Below are 19389 nucleotides of genomic sequence, written 5' to 3'. Positions count from 1 at the left end.
TTTACCGCAAAGAAAAACCTGCAAAGAGTACCTCAAAGTGACCCGGAAAGTAAATTGTTCTTGGATGGCAACGTCACGGGCCCTCAGCCGCCAGTATCGTCAAAAAGGCCGCATGGCCATAACAAAGCACTCTATAAACAATGACCGGACAGGTCCAACTGAGTAAAGGTATGGGACTGACTTGGCACCGTCCTTGGATGGTTGGGGGAGGGGGGAGGGGCATTCATTCACTGCATTTATCCCACCGCATTACCGGGACACCTCCCTTGGTACTGGTACCGACCAAACCTTTATCACAGGACATGGATCTCCCAACACATAGAGCCAGTCCCTCACATACCAAGTGCCACACCGGATCGTGGTAGACCGCGCTGCTAAGCAATGACCTGGAAGAGAAACATACTTATCGACCAGGCATGTTTCATCGCAGCAGCTGCCGTAACCCTGGACTAGGGACTGTTCCCTACAAGCTCTCTAAGGAATCTACTGAGCAGTACATACCCAGTAATTCTTGACCAAGGCATTTTTGAACAGTAAAGAGTTTATTGACGCCACTTATTCATATATTGTAAAAAGTCACCAAAAATAATCAATATATCCACAGATCTCCCATCGGCAGGCTTGTGTTTTTTTTTTTTTGCTTTTAACGCTTTTTTTATTGTCAAAAGCATTCACCATGGGTTTTCTGAGGCAGTCTTTACTGCTCGATGCGAGCGACAGAAAAACTTTTAAAAGGTTCTATACATTGAGAGTGACCCTATACCTTCGACATTTCCATAACAGCATCTTAGTTTTCCAATATTCAAAATTTTTGTCCAAGGATGTTGAAAATTATATATTCATTGTATCATTGAGCTCCTTGCATGCCGAAATAATAGCCACAAAAAGGTAGGGTGCACGGCGAAAACCTTTCGAACTAGCCAGTTTCAGCACTGGGTTCACGAAAAAACAGCGAAGTCTGACAATTTCTCTCTACACTTTTTTACTAACAGTAGTGAAGCCTTCAAGTAATTACCTTCATACTGATACCCACTGTAGCCAACCGCCTACTGTCTTCCCACCAATGGTACATGCAGCTGTGATTACGTTATGAATATTCCTTAGAAGTAATTAAGCAGAAAGACACCTATGTGAACATGTATTTTTTAATGTTAAAACCACTTTCCGCGTTGGCAAGAGCCACGACGAATATTATACCCTGCGTGCTCCCCACACTGGACATTCTCACCAATTATAATCACCCGTTGGCTCAGTGAAATCCTAGGCAGCAACATCGAGCTTGCACGGTGTCAATAAGAAATTTTTCAGAGACTCGCAAATCTTGAAATTACTTTTCCTCATATTCAATACGGGCTGCTTCAGATCCTTCTCCTCCAAGATGCTATCAGCGAATATTTTATAAGCAATAAAACATTATCGCCAATGCAGCACACAAGCGGGCAGTAAGGCATTTAAGAACAGTGCACCATAGAAAAAATTAAGCTCGGAAAACTTGAGCATCCAGCAAAAGTAACTGCTGCGTAAAAAATGTTTTCCGGCATAGTGACCCGATTTCATAGCTATATGCACATACAAAACATACAAGACAATTGCAGAACAGAAAATTTGAATAACCGAACTGTTTGCTAAAATACATTGCATCGCAGGAGTCTCTCAGAAGTGGCTAAGTGTGCGCAAAAGATTAAATACTCGTCTAGAAGGAGCCAAACACACATTTATCAATAGAAAATGCCGTGAGAGAAGTTACGGTAGATATAACGAGGTGTTTAGCGTCACTATGCAAGAAATCACTGCGAGGAGAATTATTTTTATGCAGCTCGAATCGACAATGCAAGGAAATAGACTGACAGAGAGTTCCGCGACGGCTAAACACACTAAAGCATTTTTCAGTGAACGCGAGCAACTGCGGAATAGATTTCGGGCCCGGCCAGAATAAGAGGGAAACATTGAGTGATATGTCACGAATGTTGCTGTTACTAGTAAACAGCAGCAACAAACTACATCTGTGTCTATGTCACGAACGTCTATGTTCGTTCGAAAATAACCTTAATAACGCAACGGATTGCAGTATGCCCCTGTAAACATCTCAGAAATATTTCTGCGCACATCAAATAATGGCTCAGGCCTAATGTTGGCAGTCATTCATCGAGAACTCCTGGCATTATTGGGACTGCAAGGCCCGCTAATACGGAGGCTTTGGAGGTGATTTCACTTTCATCTTTCCTCGCTTTGTCTTTAACCTCTAATCGGAGCCAGGAACTTCTTCACGGCTTCCTTTCCCTCCTCGTCACTCCTGGCGGTCACCGCTCAAGTCTCTACCGGCGCTTCTACGAAGACTTCAGGCAGCCACTGTATCGCCCACACACTGAGGGCAGCCATCACTGCCGAGAATGCGCAGAAAGCAGTGCTTGCAGGCGGACCTTTGAGTGTGTCGAGGACAACTCCGAGGAGGGAACGCTGAATGGTGACGATCCCTCAGACGTGGGACAGGAAGAGGCGATCGCAGACGAGGTTGAACCGGCTTATGACACTGTCGCCTCGGCTTTCAATGTCGTAGTCACAACCATGGCAAGGCGCCACCGACCTGTTTGCAATAGGATAGTCCTGCGAAACAAGTTAGAGCTGCCGCATTAGGGAGGCCGGGTGTGCACTGCTATTAGGTGGAAGAGTGTCACTGAAACAGCCAATCAAGACCGAAGGTGATATTAATAGAATGTTCTCGTGTAAACTGAGCACTTTGCTTGGCGTATAATGCTTGCAAAACAAGATAAGACGACCACGAAAATAGCTTGAACTCTGAAGCTTGCCATAGAGAGCGATTACAGGGGATAGTTGGTGGCTCATCGTATGGGAAGCGCGCTGGAATTTAGACAAGAGACTCTGCAAGGACGACGACAGACGAACCGCGGTGCTAGTGGTGCTCAATGCGAGCGGTGCCACACAACCATAGGAAGAGAGTAATCCCTATTAACAACATGAAATAGTGCACTTACCACAACAGCGTGGTCGTACATGGTGCACTTGCTGAACGTGCCGTCAGCCTCGATCGGGATGTACATGTTCTTCCAGGCGTCAGCGGACAGGTCCCTCAAGTCGCCGGGTGGCCTGCACCAGTGGTCCACGGGTCGCACAAGGAGCTGGTCCGAGAGGATGTGCAGAAGGGACACGCTCGCGGCTAGAATGTCGCAGAGGAGGACGCGGTACTGATACCGGCCGTGGCCGATGACGATGTAGACGCTCTCCTGGACGGCGGACCAGCTGTCCTGGGCGACGAAACCCGACAGCAGGGCCCCTGGGGTGGCAGTGCCCGACTGCGACGGTGACGTCACTGTCGACGGTGTCTTGCTGCGGACGTCAATTGGGCTGCAGTACCATGAACTTCTTCCTCGTATTGTTGTAGAAGGCTCCATGGCTTCTTTCAGAATATTCCTAATGCGTCCTGATGAATGACCTGCTGTGGGGCACGAGCTCAAGCCCACGGGCTCGTGAGCGGGACTTGATGATGATGATGATGATGATGACCTCAGGCAGTGTCCTAAGAATTCGTAATCTTCTGTTTCTTATCGTTCTACATGGTTGATTTATAATTCATGCATGATAAATGACTATTACAAAAAAGCACTCCGGAAAATAAAAAAAATGCGCCGGTCGAAAATGTAATGAAATAATTTCAGGTACAAATCATTAGCGGCGGCGAAGATTAATAATTTCAAAAATCTTGCCAGCTAACATCACAAAAAGCAGCGCGCAGACAGACAAATTAAACGGAATCACATACTCACAGAGCCGGTTTCTGCCTTGTTTACTGCTTACCAACTACCCGAACTCCAGACTTACATCAAATTTGTTAGCTTGGCTATCGTAAAACAGCACTAATATACGGTCAGATCCGTGGCTGAACCCAAGTGTGATGGCGCCAAATAATAGAAAACCAGAGCCGTATAAATAAAAATTTTGAGGAGTGGTACGGCAGCGCTGCCTTGTTTTGCGTCCTTTTCTCTGGACTTCTTTCTTTTTCTGCTGAACTGACAGAAAATGCCCTTCTTTTTTATACCCTCGTGCTTAACCTGACTGCAACAGAAGCTACTCGAAGGAGAGGACAAGAAAAACCCTCTCAGAAGAAGAAGTGCTCCGCTCACGAGCCCACGCGTTTCGAGTCCTCCTGGAACACCGCCATCGACAGGCTTCCTAAATACTCTGCAGGAAGCCATGAAGCCATCTAAAACACAGCGGGCAGACCGTACGATGGCCCAGAGCCCAAACGCTGTCGCCACTAACGCAGTGTCGCCAGTAAAGTCGTCGTCGCGGTCAACTGCGGCCTCCCCTGCGAACCCGCCGCCTGACGGCAGTAAAGGAGCGCCGCCAGGGAAACCACAGTCGCAGTCGACCGTCGCCTCGCCCGGGAACCTCCTGTCTGTCAGCGCTAATGCAGCCTCACCAGTGAAGTCAGCGTCGCCGTCGGCCGTGGCTTCCCCGGAGAACCTGCCTGGCTCTGTCAACCAGGACAGCAGGGCCGCCGTGCAGGAGGGCGTCTACGTCGTCATCGGCCACGGTCCGTACCAGCACTGCGTGCTCCTGTGCGGCATCCTATCAACGATTGTGGCCCTTCTGCACGTCCTCTCGGACGTCATCCTGGTGCGACCTGTCGATTACTGGTGCAGCCCACCCCACGACCTGAGCGCGCTGTCCGCTGACGCCTGGAAGAACATGTCCATCCCGGTAGAGGCTGACGGCACGTTCAGCAAGTGCACCATGTATGACCCCGGCGTTGCGGTAAGCCCACTATTTGGGATTGTTAATTGGGATTTATCTGTTTATATGGTTCTGTGGCATAGCTAGCATTGGCGCAGTCAAGTGAGCCTGCAGGAGCTCTCCAGAAACGCCTTTTTTATTGTGACTGGAATGAGGGGAAATGTGAACGTTCCGCTGTGCCGTCCGTAGCTGTGCTTTGTTGGCGTTTTAGATGCCAGTATCCCGCGTCCTATTCGAAAACGCCCGTAATGAGCTGCTAGCCTAATATAACGGTAACCAGGCGTTATCGAGGACCTGTGCCCGATTTCGCGCTCCTAGCACCCAAGACCACAAGCAATTGCCAGGACCACGGCCATGGTCATAGGCCCAGACCAAAAGCCGTTTTCTTTAGTGGTAACGGGGGCCGTATGTGCTCTGGGCAGTGGCCTCAGGCTATTGCCCAGCACTACTTCCCGAGACTATATACAATCAGGAGGAGAACATAAAATTACTGGCCAGATTCAAGATCAGGGCAAAGGCTCTGGACAAAATACCGAGCTTCAGCGTACATACAGGGTCATCATTGTCTTTGACGTCCACACGTAATGGTCGTGACTGCTTCTGGCATGCTTGATAAACGCAGCGTTCCGGTATGAATCCAACCTATTCGTGTCCGTTGATACCGAACTGCCTCTACAGAGTTCGCGATCGCTATCGCGCCTGTTCCTTGTGCGTTGAGTGAATTGCAGCTGTTTAAAATAAGACTGCGACGCCGAACACCAGAACAAAAACACCCCAACTCAGCAAAGACGGAGTGGTCTAGGCAACCTACACAGTACGCGTGGTTCGAATGAATCTACATTACCAGCACCAGGAAGAGCTGGGCATTGCAGAGGACGTTTTTGCCCAACTGCGCAGTCCACTTTGAGCAGAGCGAATGCCTTTTGACATGCTAAATGAAAACACCTTTGATGGCGTAGTCATACAGCTGGAAACTACATGCGAACCCGACGATGAATCCTCTTCATGTGGACTCAGGCAGAGAAAAGAATTCAGAGGGCACATAAGGTTGCTTACGTGCTTTGAAGGTGAAAACAATAGTGTCGTCGTGAGCGTTTGTCATCGAAACAGGTTTTCGAAATGAATCGGAGACGCGCCTACGAACAATGTTTCTACAAAAGTTGTTAAAGCGATAATAATAATTGGTTTTGGGGGAAAGGAAATGGCGCAGTATCTGTCTCATATATCGTTGGACACCTGAACCGCGCCGTAAGGGAAGGGACAACGGAGGGAGTAAAAGAAGAAGGGAAGAAGGAGGTGCCGTAGTGGAGGGCTCCGGAATAATTTCGACCACCTGGGGATCTTTAACGTGCACTGACATCGCACAGCACACCGACGCCTTAGCGTTTTTCCTCCATAAAAACGCAGCCGCCGCGGTCGGGTTCGAACAAGATCCGAGTTTTACACTCGCACACGTGGTTTGAACACCTGTCGCGAGCTACCCCCAAGCATAAGAAACGAATGCTATATTGAACGAGAGACCGTGCGACACTACCCGCAATGGTGTATGACGAGCGGTTGCGTCGCAATTCTGATATGAAAAAAAATCGCTTTTGAGGAAAGAAAGGAAGTGGTGCAGTAACAGTCTCACATATCTCGGTGGACACACGAACCATGTCATAAAGGAAGAGGTAAAGTAAGAGAAGAGACACTATTGAAGGTGCAATATCATTGATTCGAATTCCTGTAGCGAGCTAGTCTCCAACATTACTAAAACATATAAGCTACATGTGAAGAGAAATCAAATGACACCACCCGGAACGCTGTATGACGAACGGCTTCTCATAGTTTTGGTATGAATATTGTCAGGAACGCTGGTAAAACATTGAGGCCAGGCAATGATGGGTTTATCAGACGAACGGCATGAATATTATAAATTTAAAATTAGTTTTCGGGGAATGGGAACGGCGCAGTATTTGTCACATATCTCGGTGTATGGACACCTGAACCACGCCGTAAGTGAAGGCATAACGAGAGACTGGGAGAAGAAAGGAAGAAAATTGCCGTAGTAGAGCGCTCCGGAATAATTTCGACCACCTAGGGATTCAAGTTACGTTAACCGGTCTAACCAGAGCGCATATGGGCAGATCGTCACATATGCCTGTATGGCCTCATATCCCCCTCCCCTATCAAATAGACTTGCTCCCCTATGCCCCATAAGAAGTGATATGGGTCGACATAAGGGACACACATGTCTTAATAAGCGCATGTCTTCATTAATTTATATCCCATTTGAATTCATGTCTCCTATGTAAATTCCTTTTATCATATGGATTCATGTGTGTCCCATAGAACATAATATTATTCCTGCTCTGGTGCTCGCCTTATTTAGGGTGAAATGGTTGGGAAATGGGTCTTTGACCCCACATTGAGAAATCGAAAATACCTTGTGCCACAGCGCTCTTTGGCCTCAGATGACCTTGCGCCATAAAAATTCATCATCATCAGAACATAATATTGGGTTTTTTGGATGGCAATACAGGACGCGAAGAAAAGATTAAAAGTGTTTTTCCTATGCACGGCTATCACTCAGTAGCACTCGTGGTTGCCATGGTCTACTGTCCCGATGGGAGTTGTCCGCGTAGCTGACACGACCTCTTTAATGCCACGGCTCTACCATATCTTGCAGGACAATCCCGAAGCAAACAGGTCGACGGTGCCGTGCCACGGATGGGACTATAACATTACTGATAAATTCGAGAGCATCACGAGCCGGTACGACCTGGTGTGCGATCGTCGCTACCTCTCCAACATGCGCGCCATGTTGCCCGTCATCGTTGGCGGCATCTTGACACCTCTCGTCGGCTTCGCGTCCGACAGAGTAGGCCGGAGGCCCGTCATGCTCATGGCTGTCTTCGTCCTCTCCTTGGGTGCTTACAGCAACTGTGTCGCGGAAAAGATCACCTTCCACATCCTCACACGTATACTGATCTTCGTGGGCTTCAACAGCACGTTTCTGCTCACCTTCATACTCCTGTACGAGGTGACGGGCAACAGGTGGCGGCCCCTGTACACCATCTTGCACTCGGCCGTTGGAGCAACCATAGTTCCTCCGGCCGTGGGCGCCGTTTCCGTGCTGCAACCACGCTGGGCACTCTCCCAAGCACTCCTCCTCGTCCCGACCACGGTGCTTGCGGTTTGGTGCTGCTTTGTAAATGAGTCACCCGCGTGGCTTCTCGACGTGCGAGGCATGAAGCAGGCGGAGGCAGCCGTACTCAAGGCAGCCAAGATGAACGGCGTGGACATGGTCAAGGCCAAGGCACTGCTCCGTACGACCCACAGGCAGCTAAGGAGTATGGACCGAACTCCCCAGAAATCAGTGGACGTCGTGATCGTTGGAGAGTACTTCTTGCAGACGGCGAAGATGAATCGGCGCGCAGCCTCCGTGTTTCTTGCCAGGTTCACCCTCAGCGCCGTCTACTTCACGCTTGTCCGCACACAGAAGACGACGGGTCTCTATTGGCTCACGGCGGAACTCTTTCTGTTAATCGTCTGTTTCTGGACTGCTTGCTGGGCCATGGTGAGGTACAACGTCCGGGACACTCTGTCTGCACTCCTGGCCGTCGTGTGCGTCTTCTCCATTACCGAGGCACTCCTGATATCACTAGGCCTAAGCGAAGCGATACCTTTCGCTCACCTCGGCACAAAGGTGGCTGTCTCCGGAGCCGTAAGCGTGGTCTTCTGCTACTCGGCGGAGATATTTCCCATCAGCATTCGCAGCGCCGGCGTGAGCTTGTGCCACGTCTTCAACTCCGGCGGTTCACTGGCGGGAGTTTTCCTCGTCGCACTAAAAGGCCAGAGTGCTGGTTTTTCTCTGTCCACGTTTTCGGCGGTGATGACCGCCCTCAGCGCATTGGCGATCCAGTGGCTGCCCGAAGTGTTCGTGGAGGCCCCTCCGCCGCCGCCGAAAGCAGAAGCCATGGGCGATGAGGAGCGTAAGGAGGCCCTCAAGAAGTCACTGGCTTCCCCTGAATCCCAAAAGCGACGCAAGCGGCGCAAGGATGGAGTGAAATCACCGCCAAAGTCACCCACTTAGCCCACCGCATGCACTACTTGATTCCTGGTTAGGGTAAACATTAAGACTGAACCTCTGCTTTGTGCATCCAAGACGATTCATCAGCTGCTCTCGCTTGACATCTTAGAATTTGAGGTTTTTAAGACAAATCAGCACTGCTTATCTGAAAACAACTTTGACATCTACGGACACAGTATAAATTTATACTGACTCCTTACTTACCCAATCTTTCCTTAGTTTTTACTCTAGCTGGATAAAAAGAGACATTCACGCCGAACATGCTCGCGTTTACTAATTAGGCATTTTGCTGTCTGCGTAGCCCTGAGGGCCTCTTCTGACCTTCCCGTCGTTTAACTCATAGCTGCGTCTATATGCACTTCTGCATTATGACACTTGGCACATCGCAGGTCAACCTTAGCTTCTCTTGTTTTTCGATTTTGTTATGAAGCATGTGATGTGTGTTCAGCTCGTTTTCTCGATGCGTGTGTTAATGTTTTCTTGGAACTTCTGTGTTTTAACGTACTTCGCAAAAAGTTCGTAGGATGCGTGCTCAAAGGTCATCTTAGGCCGTTATCGCTTTAGCCATTTCTTATTCAAATTTTTTTTTTTCAATTGTGGACTGATGTCAGCACAAGTTTAACGCATCATTTCTCCTCGTAGTGAGCAGTTCAAGTTTGTTTTTTCTCTGCTGTCCATCTTTTCTCTATGGCTAACTATCGACTATGTGTTCTACTCAAGTGCTGTTTGGTAGATTTAAAATATTCTCCGATGTCCATGTGCTGCTAACGAATTTTATCTCTGTGCAGAATTTGTGTGGAAAGATGTCACATGAGGCACCAGTGTCAGTGAAGATGTCACATGAGACATCAGTGTCCATGAAGAAACATTGGTGTGCGCAGTACACTGATTGTGCTCCTGCCGGGAAACTCATATCCAGGGGCTCATCATACCTGGCAGCAACTTTCATTGTGGAGAGCACGCAGTTAAATTCTTCTACTGCGTCTTGAAATTTATGGAAGCCGCTGTAGCTGAAGAACGCGCCAGAGCTTTGTTCAAGATTTCTAATAATAAACGTCTCGATCATGCTTTTCACATGGAATCCCAATCAGCTTTATTATCAGCCAGTGCTTTTAAACAGCAATGTTTTACAAAATACCCCTGACCTTAGCACAGTACTTACCTTAGGGGCCCGTACAAATAACAATCTCAACACGCAAGAATTATACAAACATGATATGAGTACAGAGCTGAGCACAATAAACAGAAGAAATGCGTACAATTCCGCATAGTTATTGTTCTTCGATATAGAACTGAATTTCCATATTTGTGTGACAAAAACGATTTATCTAATATATAATACAGTACACCGAAATTTGGTTCCGCTTCTCTGCTCGTCTCACAGATGTTCAAACGTTGATTTTGGCGCAAAGCATCTCAAAATACAACTTAAAAGAGAGATAGTAAAGGATTTGTACGCTGTTAATTGTTAAAATACTGACCAGAAAAAAAAAACTGTCCTCAAACAGCGTTCTAAATACAGTCGGAAGCCTTCAACACCCCAGCGCGTATTTGTTTATTCATTATTCTTTAAAACAATTTGTGCACTCTGTCGGCACTGCGTCCCTTCTTCTCTGTCCCGTCTGTCGCGCTGTTATGGACCAGTCTCAGTAACAGCAGGAGTAAGCGCAGAATAACTATAGTATACAGTGAACCTAACGCATAAAGCTGAGGCAATTATTTCGAAAGCTTTTCTGAAAGTGGGGGGCGAAGCGAACTATCTAGGTTGTCCCATATTTCATCAATATAAGAAAAAAATGAGATTTAAAAACAGCCCATGTATTATTTAAATGTAATGTTTTTTTTGCCTACATCTTCCTGTCGTTCGAATTCAGTCATATATTAGCGAGATTGCTCTTTGTACAGCGACTGCGACTTCTGTTCATTCTTATGTAATAGTCTTATGCATTCGCACATGTCTGTTAGAAAGCTTCTGCGCGCGAGCGGTATAATGGAATTGTATCACATATTCCCTTTGTGCAGACCAGTTATACATTGTATTTCATTAAACTATCTGCACTGGTTCTGGCATTCTAGCGAGCGGTTTAATTGAATTTCCGGGAGGTGAATTATATTTCTTTCTCCAGAGACTGATACAGTCACCCTTCATAAGTTTTATCAATGTGGGGCTTTTCACTTGGTATCCAGTCTCAACCAATAGGGAAGCTAGAACTGTTCAGATATAAAAGCGCTTTTTTAGGATCTGCCTAATCTCCATGCTCAGTAGGAAATATATTGTTCCCGATTTCCTCCACTTTCTCAATACGCGAATAGCAGGATCTGAACAAGGGCTACAGTATAACAACTTAATTCCAAACAGAGTGCGTATCTGGAGAACTTTAGAACAACCTATAATGTGCTCATGCATGCCGAGGATCCCACTTCAAAAAAGGTCTCGACAAGGCACAAGCTACTCAAACGAGATCAGTTATGCAATATTTTATATTGGGTGACACAAGAGAAAGGCTATGAATACAACCTGTTGAAGGCTTAGCAACCAGTACAAGTTCATTCGTAAAGTGCCAAGTGCCTTTGGTGCCGTAGAGGTTATCGCCTTTCATCACGAAGGTTCTCTCATCATCATTATCATTAGCCTCACTACTCCCACTGCAGGGCAATGACCTCTCCCATGTCTCTCCAATTAACTCTGTCCTTGGCCAGCTTCACCTACCCTATGCCTGCAAACTTCCTAATCTCATCCGCCCACCAAACTTTCCGCCGCCCCCTGCTACGCTTGCCTTCTCTTGGAATCCAGTCAGTTACCCTTAAGGGCCAGCGGTTATCTTGCCTTCGCATTACGTGCCCTGCCCAAGCCCATTTCTTTCTCTTGATTTCGACTAGGATGTTATTAACCCGCGTTTGTTCCCTCACCCACTCTTCCAGCTTTCGGTCTCTTAACATTACGCCTATCATTTTTCTTTCCATAGCTCTCTGCGTTTAGCTGAACTTGAGCTGAACCCCTTTCGTTAGCCTCCACGTTTATGCCCCGTAGGCGAGTACCGGTAAGGTTCAGCTTTTGTCCACTTTTCCGCAAAGGTAAGTACCTCCGGAAAGCATTCTTCAAAAATTCTCCTGGGATATATGCACGCATGTTGAGACGCTGCCAACGTGCGAGACGATAATAAATACTTTCAGTTTGACAACACCGGCACGTGTCTGAAGAGTGAAGCGTCAATCGCCTAGTACGAAACACCAAACTATACTCATATCCTTCCAATTGTTATGGCAAGGGAAACAGCAGAAAAAAAGACTCTTTCTTTGTGCAATGGGCTATCACGCCAGTAAAATAGACCGCTCAGACGTCTTCTAGGCGACGGCGTCTGCATTGTTTCCGTGCAAATGTTTTTTCAAGGAATTTCGCCAAAGCATACACAAAAAAGGGGGAGGGAGGGGGGCGGGCCTTCAGATGCCTCCCACACGTGGCACTGGAAAGGAGTCCTCGCAGTCCTCACACAATGGACACTTGAATCTCCTCGTTTACAATAATCCCTCTCACCACACATTCGAGGTTAGCGTGAACAGGACCGACATTGAGCTGCAAAAAGAAACGACCACAAATTTGAGACGTGGACATCACGCGCAGTTGGCCTGGTCTGCGCAAGCACATCCAGGTGAGTGCGAATATTATTAACTGCTTAATTCTAGTACGTCAGTGAATACTAATTTATGATGTAATGAAGCAATATTGGTCGATATTTGCTGAAGACTTTAATTACAAGCATTAAATACGCTAAAGGCGTCCAGTTTATACGAAAAAGTTCCTGCAGCGTTAAAATAAATCGTAAATGCCCCAAAAATGTGTATTTCTTTGCGATATTTTTTTATTTGGTTTATGGTTGTTTTAACGTCCCAAAGCGACTCGGGCTATGCGGGACGCCGCAGTGAAGGGCTCCGGAAATTTCGACCACCTGGGGATCTTTAACGTGCACAGTGCACGGGTCTCTAAAATTTCGCCTGCATCGAAAATCGACCGCCGCGGCCGGGCTTTGCAAATTTATTCACAACCTTCAACCACCCCACTCGAAGACTCTGCGCCAATATTTATTCGCTGCGTCTTGCGGAGTGAATTTGAAGGCAAATTATTTTACCTGCCACTGTGGCTCATTAAGGGTAACGGAGTGGATTCCAAAAGAAGGCAAGCGTAGCAGGGGGCGGCAGAAGGTTAGGTGGACGTATGAGATTACGAAGTTTGCAGGCAAAGGATGGATGACGCTGCCAAAAGACAGGGTTAATGGGAGAGACATGGGAGAGGCATTTGCCCTGCAGTGGGTGTAATAAGGCTGATGGTGATGATAATGATGATGTGGCTCATTAGCTATGCCATTCGGCTGAAGCATCTAAAAGGGCGGTATGCACCACCGGCCATGTCGGCCGTATTTCTGGTGAAATAATAATAATAATAATAATAATAATAATAATAATAATAATAATAATAATAATAATAATAATAATAATAATAATAATAATAATAATAATAATAATTGGTTTTGGGGGAAAGGAAATGGCGCAGTATCTGTCTGATATATCGTTGGACACCTGAACCGCGCCGTAAGGGAAGGGATAAAGGAGGGAGTGAAAGAAGACAGGAAGAAGAGGTGCCGTAGTGGAGGGCTCCGGAATAATTTCGACCACCTGGGGATCTTTAACGTGCACTGACATCGCACAGCACACGGGCGCCTTAGCGTTTTTCCTCCATAAAAACGCAGCCGCCGCGGTCGGGTTCGAACCCGGGAACTCCGGATCAGTAGTCGAGCGCCCTAACCACTGAGCCACTGCAGGAACTGCGGTGCGCTGTGTGGTGTTGGTAGACGTTAAAGAATTTGAGGCGGCCCAAATAGTGCAGACCACTTAACTGCGGGGTCTGCCATAACCGCCACGTAGCGTTATACCCCGCATAGCACAGTCCTCTGGCTACCGACTGCATGTTCAGCCGTTTGGGTCCTCACCCGGAAGGAATTTAGTTCTCTAAACACTTTTGCGATCGGCAGGATTATTCGGTGGGTCCTCTTCACCGCAGTGGGCGTAATAGACTTGAGGACGGTCGTGATATCCCTCACATCAAGGTGGAATTTAGGAACAAAGGGTGTCAGGCTCCTCTTCTGGTTCGTTGAGTTTTTTTCGTAAAAGATTGCTTCTCATGCCAGAGAAAAGGTCGCAGTACCGCCCACCTGCTGTCTGTGGCGTAGCAACCCACACTGCAACGTTCGAGGGAAAGAAGAGATAACCAATACTCTCTTTTTCCTCTTTCCAAAGTATGCAGCCCCGTCGATCCTGCGAAAGAGCCGCTTCATGCGCGAAACGATGGCGCGTTGGAATTCGGATGCCTGCCGCGCTACTGTTCCTGCCGATTCAGGTAGCGCCTTCCAACGAGCAATGCTTAAGCCTCAAGAGGAACATCGCTGTGAACTGGAGGGAGGTATGTACCTTCGCCAGCTTCAAAAGGAAAGGCGAAATATGAGTATAAGACGTTCATGCCGCTACATGGGACGTTCGCAGCTGCATTGCCATTTTAATCAAAGCTAGCATTTTTCACATAGCTTATCAAGCGCGTCAGTGCACAATGTGTGCGAATCTTCTGCTATCTACCTTCTTTTAAAATGAGGCTTTCTTGGAGAGGTAGTCAAATACTGCAGGGACCTTGAGCTTTGGTATAAAAATGTGCCGACGCTGATGCAGCGACCGAATATTAAGCGTCAAGACACCTATCATAAATCAGCGGTTCCAATACCCTTGCAATACTATCAGCGTCTGGACTTCAGTATTGATTTTGGAAGGGAAGAAGGTGTGAGTGACAGAAAACAGAAAACAGACAGAAAGGGTATCGTAGTAGAGGACTTCGGAATAATTTCGTCCCCCTGGGGATCATTAACGTGCACTGACATCGCACAGCACAGATACGGTTTATATACTGTCCATAAAATATGAAAAAATATATGAACATTAATAACTACTCTGTACAGAGTCCATAAGCAATCCGCATAATTTCTATACGATTTCCATACGATGTACATGACGTGATATGGAGTCCGTAAGATCCTATACATGCTTCCATATAGCCCATATCGGTTATATATGCTCCACCACTGACTGACTAATTACTAAAACGTATGGAATTATAGAACTCGTGATATTGAATATTTCAATATGGTGTATTGATTTGTGTATTGGCAAGTTAATATTGTAAATCGTCAGAAGGCGGGCGGCCAGCGGTTTTTCGCCCCCCCCCCCCCCCCCCATGCGCACTTCAAGCGGAAAGGGTCGAGAAATCAGCGCAATAATTGGTTCATTTTCCACGCATGCGTTTTCAACCTGCTGTTCAAGTTCGCACATAAGGAATGGATGGAAGCGCTCTGCATCTGGCCATATCAAAAGTGCCTTGTGGAAAGGTATTTCCCGTCGACCAAAACCGTGGAATACAAGTATATCAACTCTCCGCGCAAGGAGGAGTAAGCAATTGATTTTTCACCCAAAAACACAAGGCATTTTATTTCTGTCTTGTTGGCAATATTGGCAGCAGAGGGCCAACGTACGAGCATCCGTCTAACCTATTCAGCTTCGTATATTTGCATATTTTCCCAATACTGGACCTTCTTTGCACCTTCCAAGCTATTTCTTGACTGATAATAAATACAAGTACTGCCTTTTTCGGTTACATTACGGTATATCGGTCTTTGCGTGAATAAAATGGCGCAATGGGTTTTCCTGCTGATGGCTGTCTTGTGAGAGAGTTTTAAAATACATTATGTCCGCTTCGTATGCTATACACAATCATTTTTCGGCCTGGTAAGCTGTACTGTGTGTGGCCGACGCACTTTTAGTTGGACGTACGCGAACGTAGATTTAACGATAACTCCCGCCACATTTGAGCATATGGGTTTCGCAGAGGTGAACATGTTTGCCCACAAACCGAAGCTGTTTGTTAAGCCAACGAGGAGCGCAGTCCATGAATCAAATAATAAATTGAGCATATTTTTTGCTGATCTGTTATCGCTCATCATAGTCCAGAGGAGATGAAGCAAAAGACCAATCATGTCCAACATTGAAAATTGGTTGTTGGTGAAAGGAAAGGAGAACCTGGAGTAGAATAAAGAGTAATACAAAATCATTTCAATTTCAATAGCATTATAACATAAATATAATATTCTCTAACGCGTTAGCATTAGAGCGGTTATGTGAACGAAATACGACGTCCAATGTATGACCATGAGAGCGTGTAGCACCAGTAAACTTAATAATACTATATACGGCATCGAGTGGGATTCGAGCCTGCGGCGACACGAGCAGATCATATCCTTCGACACACCTTCTATTGTGAATGACAGGGACATCGTCACAGATGATTCATTAGTCCTTGTGTTCAATACATACGCAGAAAACTGACTGGTGGGACGTCCAGTCTCCGCGTTATACTGGCGCTCGATGTGGGATCAACAGACGTCTTCGTATTTGGTGCAGGGATCACGGCTGCCTGTCTTTTTTAAGTCTGCTTTATCACCACAAGAAGTATACCAATCGTCTTACCGAAGATATAAAATAAAACTTTTCAAATTACTTCTGCGAACACTGTGCGCAGTATTGGCTCCAGCGTTTTCGCAGACAGGGGACCGTCGTTTCTTTTCATAACCCTCCCTTACAAAAATTTCTTCAGATATTCTATAGACTGTCCACCTACTTGTGCCTATAAAGTCTATAGACTATATATATATACAAATACTAGAAAACAGTGCATAGGTAATATAAATCCTATAGACAATCCACAGAAACTCCATAGACAATTTATATATTTATGGCCACATGCTTTTAGTAGAATTCTGTCTATAGACAGTCTATAGACTATAAATAAACAAGAATATCTATAGGAAGGCAATGGAGTCTATAAGAAGTCTATACACTACCTATAGACCATTTTTATAAGGGCTAGATGGTTTTAGTCGCTTCCTGTAAACTTATTTCTTCTTTCTATCTCTCTTGTTCAGAATGGCCAATTGTGTTATTTTTTTTCGCGGTTCCTTTGCCTTCTCCTTTTCTTTCTTCTTTGTTCGTTCCATTTCCTCTTCTTCCAACCTCTTTCTATCATTATAGTCCTGTGCGGCCGATTGCCCTAATCAAATCGGATTAAACGTCCCAGCTCGTGTTTTTCTTTTTGAACTCAACAGGATAATTTCGACCACCTGGGGATCTTTAACGTGCGATGTCAGTGCACGTTAAAAATCCTCAGTGCACGTTAAAGATCCCCAGGCCGTCGAAGTTATCTCGGAGCCCTCCACTACGGCACCTCTCTCTTCCTTTCTTCTTCCACTCCCTCCTTTATCCCTTCCCTTAAGGCGTGGTTCAGGTGTCCAACGAGAAATGAGGCACATACTGCGCCATTTCCTTTCCCCAAAAACCTATTATTATTATTATTATTATTATTATTATTATTATTATTATTATTATTATTATTATTATTATTATTATTATTATTATTATTATTATTATTATTATTATTATTATTATTATTATTATTATTATTAAACTCAACGCGGTAGGTAGGCGGAGGGAACCATCTCGTCAGCCAGTCCCGCGGTGGCTTGCCGCTCTGCCATCGGCGGAGTGATACGCAAATCAAAGAGTCCACGCGTATTTTTATTTCCGTGGGCCTAATTTGCGGCTTTATTGTGTGCGACTGAAAGTGTTTATTCACGGAAACCTAAACAATAAAATAAAAGTGAAAGCGAAGCCGCCACGGGACTGGCTGACGCGTTGGTTGACTCCGCCTACCTACCGCGTTCAGTTCAAAAAAAGGCGGGAGCCGGGACGTTTAATCCGATATAAATTAGGCAAATCGGCCGCACAGGACAATAATTCGGAGTTTCTAAGAATGCCCGGAACGTGTAGATAGAGTTCCCGCTGCAAAAATACGAGTTCAGATTCCTCTTTAGTGCACTTTTAAGCACCTCCCTTGTAAATTTTTTAGACAGTCTATAGACTGTTCGTAGATTTCTGTCTATAAAGTCTGTAGACTCTCCTTATACAAACCCTAGAGGTCAGTCTGTAGGCAATACAAATCCTATAGACAGTCTGTAGACAATCTATAGGTCTATGGCCATACACTTTTAGTAGACTTGTCTGTAGACGGTCTATAGAGTATGAATACACAAAAATAAATATGTATAGGAAGGCAATAGTCTATAAGAAATCTATAGACTGTGTATATACCGTTTTTGTAAGGGGATCGTCCCCGCCCTTCGCATGTGGTTTTGAAACAGTGCCCCCCCCCCTCTCCGTTTTATTTAAGCCATTCTTCTTCGACCCCTTTCTGCGCCACGTCACTTTTTGTCGCTTATAATTATTTCTAAACATCACCCACGATCGCTGGCCGCCTAATTTGATCTGCAACTTTGTTCAGGCTGCGTGCTCGCGGCCATACACTGGTGTGTAAGGCAACCACACGTGTGAGTGGCTCACCCCCTGATTTTAGCCTCCAGCGTTAAGCTCCCCTTCAGCGCCAAATCCGCCGTAGTCGTCGAGAAAATGCCGATTTGACGAGTGGACTCAAACTTGAAATCTTCAGTATAGATAGAGAAATTTTCTCATAACTCCGCATTCATGAGAAAAAAATGTAACGACTAACCTCTCCTGACTACTTTAGTTTATTTCTTAAAATACGTGAAAAAATGCATACATACACTGATTGATCATACAGAAAGAGGTCCCAGAGCAATATGCTGTAACGGGACCTGTTATAATAAAATGAATAAACTAATGACGATTATAGCAGTAGCAACCACGAATAGTAACGAGTTAGAGTATATCGGGTAAACACTGTCACATATTAGATAAAAGTACATACTGAAACACAAAACCAGAGAGATATCACCGATAGAGGAAAAACAAAACAATTAAAAAAAACAAAAACAACTAGCCTAGCAGTTGGAAAGAAACATATTAAGTTTGCGTTTAAATGACGACAAAGGTGATGTTGTTTCATTGCCATACGGCAATGAATTCCAAAGTTTGATGAATGAAAATCCAACTGTATGAATTCCGAAGTTAGTGCGAACTTTCGGAAGCAAAAGATTATGCCGATGTGAGAAGCATGTAACATTTGAATTCGTGATGTCGTTTAAGAGTATGAATTGCAGAAGATTATGATCATTAACTACTCTAAAACCAAATGAACCAACATTGAATTTAATGAGATTAATAATATTGAGTATGTTAAGCACTATCCTGCTTTGCGGTGTTTTCTGTAGGTTTCTCAATGTAAGCTGGTATCGTCGAGCGCGTGTCTGATGCCGCTTTAAAATCTTCTTTTGCAGGTGATATGCACATCTGTGTTTTATTTAGCAAGGCCATGAAGAAGCTTACCAATGCAATAATGGCAAGGATCAATGACACCTTGAAGACATCCGGCTACAAGGGCCATATCACGTGGCATCGCACCGGTTGCTTGAAGGAAAACGATTTCTACGGTGCTTTGGAGACGGATCCCCGGCCTTCCATGTCAGCGGATAGTCATCCCGTGTAAATAAAGGGGCACTGAA

At 45.7% G+C, this 19389-nt stretch overlaps 1 protein-coding gene and 1 long non-coding RNA gene across 3 annotated transcripts; both read left to right on the top strand.

Moving 5' to 3' along the window:
* The first annotated feature begins 4245 nt into the window (after positions 1-4245).
* On the top strand, positions 4246-8827 carry LOC144103751 (organic cation/carnitine transporter 2-like). The gene is made up of 2 exons (XM_077636406.1): positions 4246-4773; positions 7421-8827. Exons 1-2 carry the CDS (start codon positions 4246-4248, stop codon positions 8825-8827), a joined length of 1935 nt encoding a protein of 644 aa, XP_077492532.1.
* A 3467-nt stretch (positions 8828-12294) lies between these two features.
* LOC144105666 (uncharacterized) lies at positions 12295-19379 on the top strand. Of its 2 annotated transcripts, none has more exons than XR_013308853.1 (3): positions 12295-12474; positions 14117-14279; positions 19165-19379. It is a non-coding gene; the product is annotated as an uncharacterized LOC144105666 (long non-coding RNA). The 2 variants fall into 2 exon arrangements; XR_013308852.1 differs by lacking the exon at positions 19165-19379 and adding an exon at positions 15185-15305.
* Positions 19380-19389: the final 10 nt, after the last annotated feature.

The sequence above is a fragment of the Amblyomma americanum genome, chromosome 9 (genome assembly GCF_052857255.1).
Source record: "Amblyomma americanum isolate KBUSLIRL-KWMA chromosome 9, ASM5285725v1, whole genome shotgun sequence".
Classification (NCBI taxonomy): domain Eukaryota; kingdom Metazoa; phylum Arthropoda; class Arachnida; order Ixodida; family Ixodidae; genus Amblyomma; species Amblyomma americanum.
This window is presented reverse-complemented; position numbering and strand designations above follow the sequence as displayed.